Below are 14,280 nucleotides of genomic sequence, written 5' to 3'. Positions count from 1 at the left end.
GGGTCAGGCGACGACGCGCTCCCACTCAATCCGTCCATTGAGCCAAACCGTCACAAGAACGACGGTAATGAATCCAAACCGTCAGGTTCCAAGAAAGGGCCACTGCTCCTTGCCACTGCATAATACAAAACTCAACTCAAAGCGAAACAGCATTACCCATGACGAAAATACATCAACAATGACATTGAGGAGCAAAAGCTTTTACAGTACAGAAACGGTTGTGTGGCAGACACAGGCTGTTAAATGAGACACGTTCTCTTCTGGAAAATTATATATAAAAAAGTTAATGTTCACCGCTCCATGCCATGTGACCAGTGCGGACCAATGGGAAAGGAGGACCCTCTTAAAGCTGTATTGCTATTTTGTACATTTTCATAAACAACAACAGATTTATGACCTAGTGAGAGAGGGAGAGCAAGTGGAGAGAGGGGGAAAGCGGGTGGGGAGTTGGAGAGAGAGGGGAAGAGGCAGGTCAGAGCTAGGCGCCATCTTACCGGAAAGAGGGGGAATACACAGTTAAACATTCAACATTCATTTCCCCTACACAGTAGGCTACACATACACAGCCTGTCCAGTCTCATGTCCTCATAGTGAGCATACTTTTGCCCATTGTTTCCCAATCTCAGTCGGAGGACCCCAAGCGGCGCTGATTTTGTTTTTTGCGCTACACAGCTGATTCAAATAATCAAGTCATTATTAAGCTTTGATTATTTGAATCAACTGTCTAGTGCTGGAGCAAAAAAACAAAACATGCACCTCTTGGGGTCCTCAGGACCGAGTTTTGGAAACACTGCTTTAGCCTCTTTATTAAAGGAGAAGTTCACTATTTTACAACTTGATGTTAGATGGTTCCTCACCCTGAAAGTAGTCTATGAGCAAAGAGAAACTGTAATCCATGGTTCAATTTTCTTTGAACAGCCACTACAAAATTCAGCTAACCTTAGCCACCACAAGCTAAAAGTCTATGGAAGTGATAGGAGCATGCGAGCATGTTAAAAAAAACAAGGTAAAAATCACCTGAAATCAATTCAAATCAATTCCATAATTCAGTTTGATGTTAATTAAAGGTGCTTTGGCTATTTAAAAAAACATGCTCACATGCCCCTGTCGCTTCCAATGATTGTTAGCTTGTGGTGTGTGTAGCGAGCTGTTTACAGGAAACTGAACCATTGATTACCGTTTCTATTTTCAGGGTGAGGAACCATCTCAAATGAAGTTGTAAAATAGTGGACTACTTCTTTAAACACGTGTTATGGGTTTCATCAGCTCTTTTCACTTTTCCTGCTGAATGAGCCAGATAGGCAGTGTGTTATGTAATAGCACCATTTGTAGGCTTAGTGTTGTCAATATTTTTTGTCATATAAAAAGAAATGTAGAACTAAATGAACGTGAAGTATTTTCATCCATGCATAATTTAAGCTAATACCATCTATTTTGGCATGTTGACTATAAGTGCTTTCTTAACATTTTGTCTAAAGTTCTTAGAAATGTATGGTTGGCTTACAGGAAATTCGTTACGAAGCTATTTTCAAAACTGAAGGCTTTTGTTTTTATTGGATTAATATTGTGTCTTGCATAATGTCAAAATACGAATACCTCCGAGTCAAAACAGATGTGGATGGAGCATATAGGTTATTTCTGAACATTGGAGCAGTTCTCTTGTATTCATTTGAGGAGTTAAAACAAACACACTATTTCCCTAATTTACAAATAGCCTACAAACACATGCAAGCAGACACACTCACGTCCACCAAAAATGTGATTGACGTATAGAGGATGCAAAAATACACTAACAACACGACGTCACAGTGTATACAAAGACTTCAATTTCACAAGTTATACAGTATTGCAATTCAGTGATACAGTAGTAGCCGAATAGGTCTGTAGTCTCTGAGGTAGGGTATTGGAATCATGCGAATATGTATTACAATCTCTACATGGCCCCAAAAGATACATTCTCACAAATATAACATATAGGAATATGCCAAACCATAACAGCTACAGCAGTGCAATATAAGGAGAATAAGGGACAGTAAAACGTTAAAGCCGTATTCGCCAGTTGATTCAACAAAGGCACTTTTACGCAACATTTGCATTTATTTCCATTTGAAATAGAAACAAATACAATGCGAAAAAGGTCCCTTTGTCTAAGTCAATTGAAATTGCAGGTAGGCTAAACTGTCGCATTAGGTAGTTCTCTGTTCAGGAATGTTATTTCAGTAGTAAACTATCTAATAGTTCCCAAACAATAATATTTATTATTGAATAACATTTACAGTAGGCCTTTTCTACATTCAAAGATCAAATTGAGTTTTCATAAGAATACTATAGTGTAAATAGGTAGTATCCGTTCCTTTTCATGTGCATATAGACGTATGCCTTTTGTTGCTAGAGACAGTGTTAGCTTGTATACAGTACAATAAATAAGTGCTTCTCAACTTCAGCCCTGCAAGTCGTTTCACCAATTATTACTAATCTCTAAATTGATAAACAAACACGATGAACAAGAGTGTGTCGATTCTATGAGAGTATACATCTTTAACATTTGACAAATACAAACATTTATGGAGTGTTTCTTTCATTAATAGGCTCTACGTCGCCATCTCCTTCTCTTGCAGGGGTTTCTGACGCCACACCCGCAGACGGGGAATCTCCTTGCTCTGCCTCCTGGGCATTGGACTGTCCGTTGGTTACCGGATTACCATCACCATCCTTGTTTACGTTCTCTGAGTTGGCACTGAGGTTTGAGCTCGAAGACTCGTCCTTGTGATCTTTCTTCCACTTCATCCTCCGGTTCTGGAACCAGATTTTGATCTGGCGCTCGGTCAGGCATAGCACGTGCGCTATCTCCACGCGCCTCCGGCGGTTCAGGTACCGGTTAAAGTGGAATTCTTTCTCCAGCTCCAGTGTCTGGTACCGGGAGTACGTCTGACGTCCACGCTTTCTGTTTGGATCTGAAAGAGAGAATGGTTTTAATCGATGTACAGATGCAGGATCTACATTTGATCACTCTTTTGTTGTTGAGAATTGTCCTACGCAGCAGGAAATGGAAACTTCTAGGGTATTTGAGATTTGAAAAGGCTTCTAAAGTTGGTCATTTCCACTTTAAAAAGCCAGTTTTGATTTGCCCTAACGAAAAATGTATAAAGCCCTACAAGAAATGTCCATTTACTATAATCCACATAATAATTCACATTTCCTGTTGCTGCAGGAATATTTTCCTGCTGTTGGAAACTGGCTCAAATTAAGATCCTACATTTGTACATAGCATTTTCCCACTAGGCCCACGAATAAAAAATACTGCAAATTGCTCTAAAACCATGTTCTACACAAGCATGCCATATGTAATAACTCCGATAATAACTTGATACTGATAATGACAATTATGTGATCTTGGATTGTTGTATTTTTTTCTATAGAAAATAATGAAATAAAAAGAACGTGCCACATTCTGTCATTCTGTGCCATTTTTGCTAAGATTTCTTTCTCAAAATGTTTTCAGTGCTGTTTTGGCTAAGGCTTCCTTCCGTTACAAATATTCCAGCAGGGATTATAGCCTGTAGCCTATTGCTAATGCACTGCATGCCTCTCCAATTAGAAGCATGTGTTAGTCCACCGTTAGTAGGTCATACCCACAGCCCATAAGCAATTACTTCTGCTATTAGACACCGTCCTGCCTACCAATTCCGTACTAATCAGACACTACTATCAATACCACTGCTCCAACTAGTCTAGTGATATTGTTTGCAGCCACCACTATAGTTTAGTTATATCCCTGTGTACAAATAGGTTTCTGAAAGTGATTATGTTAATCACAACAGCCATTCTGAGCCCAATCAAAAGGGCGAACTGCAGAGCAATGATTTACACTACAACTTATAGCCTGGTATTTTACTGCCACAAAGGGTAGAAGAGCAACAACAATAAAAACAGCGCTAATGTCCCTGCGCGATGAACACTACAGAAGCGGAGGGATAATTAATTGATGGTCACAGAACTAATAAATGAAACATTTTTCTGATTCTTTCCATGCAATACCAATGGCTTCACGGAATTACGTGCACCATTAATTAAGACAACAGTAAGTTGTCCATGTAAGATCATACCTGATGTTCTCATCCAGGGGTACATCCGGTAATGTTTGTCCTCTGGCGAGGTGAGTGGACCCGGCACCGGCTGGATGCAGCTGTCCCCGAACAGACGGCTCTGGTCGAAAGAGCTGCAGTGCAGACTGTGCACGTCCGGCCCCTGGTCATAAGCAGGAGTAAACATCGGGGGACTCTGGTAAATAGCATTGTTGACGTTGTAAAGTCCGGACAAGGACGTTGGGAAGGCAGAGGCTGCGGCACTGTGAACAGATGCGGGTCCTTCTCCACTGGGTCGAAGAGCGCACGAACCCCGGTCGGTGTTTGGGAAGAAAGAACCGGTCGCCGTATATTTTCTAAAAAGACCATCCACATAATAAGAGCTCATATTTTTTCCTTGTGATTTGTTGGGCCAGAATCTTCAGTGTCGTTTTTACGAGGTAGTGTGATAAATGACAGCAATACACCCTAGATTTACACCAAACCACGTGATCCAGCCCTGTGACCGCTGTAGCCAATCTCCAGCAGGGCCAGAAATATCATTATGGCGCATTAACACACACGAACACACACACACACACACTCTATTTCTCATCTCTTTGGACACACACCCTCTCATAAACACTGTGGGAACATATGAAATGAAACAAAATACAATGTCATTGGTTCAAAATAAAACGCCTGTCCTGTTGCAGTTATACCTTACTTTTCATAATACAGAATAACACCCTCATAACATCTGTCATTTATACACAACTAAGAATATAAAACCGCATTGTGTATTTCTTTAAAAGCTTTTCTTAAATTCCTTCAATTAGCTGCATGTCTCCTTGCTAAAACGGAACTATATGTGATAGTGTACAACAAACATCAAAACATTATGATTATAGCATACAAAGGGCAGAGCACTACATTTCTACAGAGTTCATTTTTTATACATTCAACATATAGTCAGAATATAGGTGGACTACATTTGATTGCTTGTCATAATCAACTTTACAACAGTTAATTTTATATTACTGTGATTAAAATAATACAATTTACAAATGTAACCATTATCAATTGTATCCTATTTGAGTTGTATCCTATTTGAGTTGTATCCTATTGAGTTGTATCCTATTTGAGTTGTATCCTATTTGAGTTGTATCCTATTTGAGTTGTATCCTATTTGAGTTGTATCCTATTTGAGTTGTATCCTATTTGAGTTGTATCCTATTTGAGTTGTATCCTATTTGAGTTGTATCCTATTTGAGTTGTATCCTATTTGAGTTGTATCCTATTTGAGTTGTATCCTATTTGAGTTAGTGTTGTTGTGTAACTCGTTGTTTCTAAAAATATATTATAAACTGGGTGGTCGAGCCCTTAATGCTGATTGGCTGAAAGACCATTGCTTTGTACTGCTCTAATTAAGTTGGTAGACAGTTTATAATAGCAATAAGGCGCCTTGGGGGTTTGTAGTATATGGCCAGTATAACACGGCTAATGGTTGTATCCAGGCACTCTGCGTTGCGTCGTGGTTAAGAACAGACCTTAGCTGTGGTATATTGGCCATATACCAAACCCCCTCGGGCCTTATTGCTTAAATATAAAATGAATTGTTGTAATGAGTACAAGAAGCAAGTGTTATTGAAATATTTGAGAAAATTATTTTGAGTGGTAACCCAATGCTAGATGAAGCAAGTGATTAATTAAAAACATAAAAGTTAGGTAAGCAAATTAAGTAAGTCAATTTGAATACTCAAAATGAGTCACATTATTTGTAGGTCTACATTTAGACCTCTACTACGTTTGTGTTATCTAGCTTTCTTGGCGGTAGGCCTATTTGGAAATCATTTTTTTAAACTCTGAATTTATTATGTTTTATCTGCAATAGGCTATGGCCTAATTTGGTGAAGTTTATGTATATTCTTTCGTATTCCACAATGTTATCTGGAAATAAACACAGGAGGGATCAACAGAAAAATGCAATTCTGTGTGTAGAGTTATTGATCATATAAACACTTAGGCTAAATCTAAATATCACCAAACATACTCTAAAACGCAAAGCCTATCACATTTTACAATATGTCATAGAATAATATTCCTAAATGGATTAAACGAAAGCAAATTGAACGCAAATCAGACCAAAAAGATACTTGTGTTGGACCATATTGCAAATGTTGAATATTAATTATACTTCAGAAAAAAGGGGAAAATAGTTTTCCACTGACTTTACAAAAAGTAATTGCACCTTGTACTATGAATCATATGTTGATATTGCATGATAATTCTGTTTATTAAACACTACTTATGTTAAGTTTTCCTATAGGCCTAACCTAAAGATAAAACAGAAACGCATTCTAACTATAATAATTAGGTCTACTAAAAGCCTGTTTTCTTTGAAAACACTCAGCGTTATTTGCCCAGTAAAATGTACCCAATTATCTTGATTATCAATTCATTTGACATGTAGAAAGTTTTAGGTTTCTCAGTGTAGAAAATGTAAAGATACCCATCTACAACATGTTGTGTATAACTAGACTAAGGACTACTATTTCGTCTATTTTTATAAATCTTTATATTATTAAATACTGCCCTGAATGTGCTTACGACCACAATAGGTAATAATATTGTGGCGGCAGGTAGCCTAGTGGTTAGACTAGTAACTGGTTGCAAGATCGAATCCCTGAGCTGACAACGTGAAAATCTGTCGTTCTGCCCCTGAACAAGGCAGTTAACCCACTGTTCCTAGGCCGTCATTGAAAATAAGAATTTGTTCCTAACTGACTTGCCTAGTAAAATAAAGTAAAATAATCTGCATAAAAACAATGAGAATTACAATGTTATAGAACCCAAATGATGCAGGAAAAGGATGCACCAACATACTAGGTCGAAACATGTCTAAACGTTGTATTCCTGGTGAGCGCACTGTATTCGTAAACATTCCTTAACGTGGTATTAGACTTGCATTGTAAAAGCGTAGGCAGGGTGTGAAATCACTTTGTTGCACTCTTAAACTGTTATGTTCCTGCGAGAGTAATCACAAAGGGAAAGCGTTCAGAAGAGGCCATTCTGAGGCTTGTTATGGAACATCAGCGCCATCCTCTGGTCACTACACAAAGTTGCAGGGTGGAAAAGGTGCAATGCGCACAGAACTGCAATCACAGCCACCCCCTTAGTGGCCAAATAGAAAAAAATCCCATAAAGGAATGTGATTAATGTAGGAACTGTGGCATTCGCTGCTCGCGGTACTATTTCCACACGGAATGCAGATTTAGAGGTCCAATGATTAGCATCGAGAATAGTATATCTAAAATGTCCATGTTGGCCTCATATACACTGAGACTAGGTCTTGCCTCATATAATGCTGTTGCTTTATTGCCCTTCCTGTTCCTCCAGCACGTGAACAGAACACTAGCTACCGCCAGAGAAACCGAGCGAGAACGTTTCCCAGGCCAGGTAGAAACAAAGGGGCGCTCGAGATGACCATGAGTCCCGCGAGCAACAGTCGGGGAGACGCCAATAAAGCTGATCATTTCCGCTAGGCCTTTTGTCCATGCTGCAGTCCCACAGAAAGACAGAAAACAAATGGGTGCCGAGTTCTGAAAACGGCCTAATTGTGTCTGGACGGCCATAAAGCCATTAAAAGTGGAATGCCAGACAGTATAGCAGACCAGGCGTTTTATTGCTCTTTCTCTGGCCCAGCCTTTGATGTTTGGGGTCCATCTGCGTCCTCGAGGCCGAGCGCGTCACAACACCACTATATGGCTCCATACAACTACTACAGGCCTGTGTGTGTTCAAATCTATGTGCATGCATTATGTGAATGATGTTGTCTGATAAAAGAAGTGTGGTTCTGGGATTCTGTATTTCTGTAGTTTTGCCCAGGTCCAGTTGTAGCCTATTCCACATGTCTCTATAATTTCAACTGTTATTATTATTTGGTACACCGCAGATTTAAGAGATTTAAGATCTCCTGCAGGCCTATAGGCCAGGGGCTTGTGGAAGCAGGTCCACCTCAACCACTCATTCCAACTACAAGTTCAGATCAAATAGATTGTAATTTGATTACCACAGCTAAATTCCATATAGTACAGTCCCTCGTTGAACGCTCAATACCTTTGTCCTCTCTCCCCTGCACATGTTGCAGGTTTTAAAACATGGCGGCCAGGATGTGTCCAGAAGCACGGGGTCTAAACTGAGCGGTGGTGTCATATCATAGCTGAAGAACACATATCCTACAGGCCCCAGCTGTCGAAGATTTCGACATGTTTCTTGTGTTGTGTCCTCTCGCCTTGCAGCGCTTTGCACCCCATAAACGGCTATAGCGGTAATTGTATTTTATGGCTGTATACAACTAACAATGTCCTCTGCCAAGGCGCGCGGAACACAGCAGAGCTGCAAGCACGGAGCGACGCTCGGGGCTTGTCTGTTTACCCTGATACAGAGACATCAGGCAGAGCCCCCCCACACACACACACACACACACACACACACACACACACACACACACACACACACACACACACACACACACACACACACACACACACACACACACACACACACACACACACACACACACACACACACACACACACACACACACACACACACACACACACACACACACACACACACACACACACACACACACACACACACACACACACACACACACACACACACACACACACACACACACACACACACACACACACACACACACACACACACACACACACACACACACACACACACACACACACACACACACACACACACACACACACACACACACACACACACACACACACACACACACACACACACACACACACACAGTGTGTGTACGCGTGCGTTTTGCGCGCGGGGTTGAAGAAAGAATGCCAAGTGCGCGTTGACATTATTTGATAAGCCGTTGACATTTCAAAGTCAAAGACTCGAATTTCCTCACGGAAAATGAAATAAATGGTCGCCTGTCATTACTACCTGCTTTACATTACTCCATGAATACTTTTCTATTAGAGTATTATTCCAATATTTTGTTGGAGAGAAAATATAAGTGCAAACGAATGTGAGTGTAGGCATATCGGCTACACAATACATTTGGTAGGATGCAATACATTTGACTGTCAATATATTTAGGAATTTGATCATTTATTGAATTATTTCTTAGATTACAGTGAAATGTAAAAGTACAACAAATGATAAGAATTCAATGTGGCTGCATTCGCAGATATAATTTGTTTTATTCAATAAATAAAGTACAAATGACATTTGAGAACCAAACGTCGGAACGTCTCCAGACCACGAGGTATTCATTACGTAGCCTACAGTGTTTTTAAAATGTCCTCTCTCTCTCTTTCTAACCAATATGTCCTCTAAAATGTTACTCCCTGAAATTCAGACATAGTTTCATATACAAGCGTTATGTTTCTTCACAACGGAGTCAGGTAAAAATGAAATAGGCTATTGCAATTATAGGTCTTGCAATTATAGGTAGTTGAGAGACGTCTAGGTAGTCAACACAAAATAATTGTTATGTACCTTCTATTAATATTATCAATAGGCTTATAAGCATTTTAAAAAGGCTTTTGATACTCATGCACCCACTTCAAAATGCTACCATACGTTAGCAGCCAGAAGTTAGCCTATCACTCCAACGTTAGATCATGAATCAACGTTACCAGTAATTGAAATAATGTCAACAACAACAAAAAACGTAATCACATTTAAAACTAAATTCAGTTGAACCGGAAATACACATCTACAAACCAGAGAACACACACATAGCTACAAACATTCTTACACAAACGAGACAGAGAACAGGCCTACTAATACTCGTCTTACACAATGACACTTGCAGCCGAGGCCTTAATTAATTAACATCCTAATAACAATAACAACAAATGATGCGCACTGTTATTAAATTGTGCGATATAAAGGTAGTTGCATCAAACCGACGAGTAGAGCCGGACATGCTTTTTACAAGACACATAACAGCTTCTGTCTGGAATAAAACAATAAGACAACGACTTCTAAAAAATACAGTCTTTTCACAGATATCCCTTATTTGTGATATTTGTTACGTTCTCGTTCAATTAATCATAGGTACCTATAAATCATTTTTTGGTCCACAATCTTTATTAAATTTCTTCATCTTCATTCTGCGGTTCTGAAACCAGATTTTGACCTGTCTCTCGGTAAGGTTGAGCTGCCTCGCGACCTCGAACCTACGGTCCCGCGTGAGGTACGTGTTAAAGAGGAACTCTTTCTCCAGCTCAAGGATCTGGTGCTTGGAGTATGGACAGCGCTTTTTTCTCGTGGCGCTTGCATGGAGCCAGTTAGATACCGGGTTATCTGGAGAGAGGGGGTGCGAAACGAGAGTGGTGTGAGCCCGGTGCTGCTGGCCCAAATGTAATAAAAACACATGACCCACAAGGGACGAGGCTGATAACAAAAGCTCTGGAAATGAATTCTGGATATAAAAATCTAAATGCAATCCAAAGTAGCAATGCACTCCTATACCTGACTGTCGCTGCTGTTTAAAATCTGAAAGCCATAGTATCAGAACATGGAAACGGGTGAGAGAAAGCTAGCCTATTATCAAACACGCGCCCCCTCTGCTACTCACACATGTCTACCTGCATCCCCGCAGCTTTACAGAACATAACACTACCAAATGTCAAAGGATGAAGCAGCACTTACTTGGATCGAGGGCCGGTTTCTCCTCTATCTCCCCGTTCAGGTTTGCGGTCTGGCCAGGTAGTGTGTTCTTATCCACCGGGGACGCCGTCGCAACTGTCCCGTTGGTGAAGTCGGACAGGAGCAGTGCGGTGTGGGATCCAGGCAGCGCGCTGTCCACTCGTGCGCCCAGGCTCTCCGGTTTGATCCCGTAATGATGACTCGTCGGTAATCCGGTCAAAGGCAAGGACCCTGAAATGGGCTCAAGCAGCCAGGACTGCATGTAGCGACCCTCCACGTCGCCTGAAGCCGGGCCTTGGTGATGCCCATACGGGTGGTGGTACACGGATGACACGGCACCTGGAAACTGGGTCGATACATGGCCCCAGGACGGGCTGAAGACCGGAGCTTTCGTCGGGAAGGTGCAGGGCCCAAGCTCGGTGTGATCGGTGAGCGAGGTAAGTTGCCTTGCATGCTGGAGCCCCCCCGGACCGGAGGTGTATCTGGGCGCGGACAGCTCCTCGCTCTCGGGCAAGATGAGGGAGTCGACGTAGTAGCTAGTCAACGTTCCAGATGTCGACATGGCAAAAGAGACTTTCACATGTACCCACACATACACAGATACATACAAAAACAAGCGTGCCACACACACCACACACACATACACACGCACTAACCCGACTTTCAACAAAATAACAATCTGAAGAAATCAAGTATAGCAACTTGGCACCACAAAGATCTACAGTCGACTAATAGTTGGGAAGCAGGACTGCCATTCGATTGGGTGACGAGCGCACGTGATCATAAAGGCTGAACAATAAAGTGTAAATCAATCCCTTTGGCTATTAAATGCTCGCGGGTCTCTGTCTTAAAACGTAACAATGTCTAGGTTTAAAAGCAAATTCTTATTATTTTATACAATTACTGCTGATATAAATGTAGGGCTATGGAAAGGGAGCGTAGGCTAAACTGAAATAGCATTGGAAGTATTTGTCCATTTAGCATAGGTCAGTAAGTCCAATAAATAATTATCCCAAAACACGCATTTAACGAGTATATTTACACATATGTTATAGGGTAATAAGCATTGCCAATGATACTCACAACAAAACATACAGGGGCTGAACATAACCAGGATGACGCCGCCATATTGGGGCTTATTAACGAAACCAAATGTCATAAACTGCATTCTTTCTACGGCGCCAAGGAACGTAAATTATTCAGATATTCTTTCTTACAACTAATGCTCTGGGTAGCTTTCCATCGTAGTATGTGACCTCTTTCATCTTCTGTCAAAATGTTCAAACCGTTCATATTTTCATTGTCAGGAAATGTTCCAAAATGAAAAAGCTTTTACACACACACCCCATTAAACATAAGCTTTCAAAGGTGTGCTATATCATGCTATTTTGTGAAGCCTTAGTTTGGTATTATACAGTAATACCCTAATATAATATAAGATTAAAGCCTAATAGAACCACAAGCCTGCTGAGAATAATAATATATGACTAGTTTAATGTGTTATTTCATCAACATCCTATGACATTGTTATTATATTGCCTATTTGGAAAAAATATATATCATTTCTCAGTAAAAGTAATATTATTTTCAGCAGCAAAATATGGAAAAATGTAAATTCATATAGTTATTTTTTTATAGAAAACAAATGTCTATATAGGATAGAAATGTGTGTTGGCATAGTAGTAGATCTACCCGGTTAAGTTCATGTATTTACTGCTGCCTTAAAAAATACAAAAAATTTAAAGAATCATTTTACTGTTCTAGTCTAATATTGTATTCTATATCCATGTATATCCAGGATAGCCTATATTCTGGTTATTAAACAAAACCGATTAATTAAACAGCAATGTTCTATTACAGAAAATATATTCATTCAATCAATAACCTACATGGAAATAGGCCTAATTGTGGCATATTTAAACAATTAAGATTCAACAAAATAAGCTACAATTATGGATATTCGTCATAGAAAATAGTATGCACATAGTAGTGCACGTCTACCTATAGACTAGCTGGCTTCTTTTTCAAATACAAATACTTGACTATTACTAAGAATTAGCCTACACATATTGTTTACATCCAACTATTACTATGAGTTATATTAGGCTATTAGGAGGCTACTATCATAATTAAGACCCTGTGTTTTAGTTTACCTGGATTTTAACCTTTATTAAAAAATATATACATTATCAAACTTGAACCTTTTATTTTTATGTCAGATGGTCCAGAATCATCCTCAGACAATTGCTTTTATTTTGGTTCTAATTCTCATTTCTGGAAAAGGCTTCAAATAAAGGTTAAAATCCAGGTAATTTGACATGATCAACCAAAACACAGGCCCCTAACCATAATTACCGTTAGCACTATTACAAATAGGCTACCAGCACAACAGTGGCAATTACGGAAGCCACTATGGCTAAAGAAAAAAGAGCACACTATTAAATAGAAAATAATACGCTAACAGATACAGCATAATTTACAGAAGCCGTTGAGTTTAGGAGTTTTCCTCATAAAAGTGTGAGATACCTCGTGAGAAAAACATGCAATTAATAGATCATTTAATAGATAGTTTACACATGGGGTTGTTTGTTTCATCATTCAGACACATAGATCACGTTCTAATCAAATTTGAAAGCAGAAATAAAACTCGTTTTCAGAAACCGAACAACGCTCAATGGATACGCAAATAAAATACAAACCAACACATGTAATTCAACAATAGCCGAGGAGAAGCTTACTGAACATGCAAACCCAAGTCTGGATACAATATGATCAAATCTGAACTAGTATGAAGAGAGGAAATGACGGCGTAACACATTGTAACACTTCACAGACATGTTCTCGACCTTGCCCTACCATAGCTTTAGAGAACCGTGATAGTATAGCCCACAGAATTACGTGTTCTATTTATTACCGTCAAATAAAACTGAAAGCTAGGCCAACACCTACAGGCCACAGGCGATTGACTACTGCTAAATAATCCACTCCAGCCTGTTTTCCCATTCTGAATTTAAAAACGGTATAACTCACACCAATAACTGAAAAGATTGGCGTTCATCTACCTGGAACGCATTGGGCCTACCACTGTGTATAATCAGATAACGCTTGGTGAAAATAAGTTAGAGACCTTAGAACAAAATAAAGAGGCTAGTGGATAAATAAAGGCTATGCGTACTTAAACACAGCACAGACAGGCACCTTCAAAAGAAAAAAAGGACACACAAGTGAATGCAATGGCACTTTAAGGCTGTAAACTAAATCAGGGTGTTTTTAACACGGACCCAGTATACCGCAGGGGTTATTCACTTATTTTTCCCGCAGATAACAGCTTGTCTGGCGGATCTAAATATCACCATAAAGCCCTTCCCCTCTTTTGTGTCCGGGCTGTATTGCGCAGCGGAAGCATCCGGTTCAATTGCCCACCAGCGCGCCGCTGAGGTCGCTGTTGCCCACTCAACTTCCCCTTCCACTCTAATGCAGTGGTCGTAACCGAGGCCTTGTCTGGCGT

The 14,280-nt window shown here is 40.0% G+C and overlaps 2 protein-coding genes across 2 annotated transcripts; both read right to left on the bottom strand.

The window, feature by feature from the left end:
* Nucleotides 1-2,488: 2,488 nt before the first annotated feature.
* hoxa7ab (homeobox protein HoxA7ab) lies at nucleotides 2,489-4,517 on the bottom strand. Its single transcript, NM_001139567.1, is given in 2 exon segments — nucleotides 2,489-2,954; nucleotides 4,107-4,517. Coding segments are annotated over 2 exon segments (759 nt in total). The 5' UTR covers nucleotides 4,474-4,517; the 3' UTR covers nucleotides 2,489-2,562.
* Nucleotides 4,518-9,858: 5,341 nt separating this feature from the next.
* hoxa9ab (homeobox protein HoxA9ab) lies at nucleotides 9,859-11,484 on the bottom strand. Its single transcript, NM_001139566.1, is given in 2 exon segments — nucleotides 9,859-10,427; nucleotides 10,776-11,484. Coding segments are annotated over 2 exon segments (804 nt in total). The 5' UTR covers nucleotides 11,335-11,484; the 3' UTR covers nucleotides 9,859-10,182.
* Between the last annotated feature and the right edge of the window lie 2,796 nt (nucleotides 11,485-14,280).

The sequence above is a fragment of the Salmo salar genome, chromosome ssa14 (genome assembly GCF_905237065.1).
Source record: "Salmo salar chromosome ssa14, Ssal_v3.1, whole genome shotgun sequence".
Lineage (NCBI taxonomy): Eukaryota > Metazoa > Chordata > Actinopteri > Salmoniformes > Salmonidae > Salmo > Salmo salar.
This window is presented reverse-complemented; position numbering and strand designations above follow the sequence as displayed.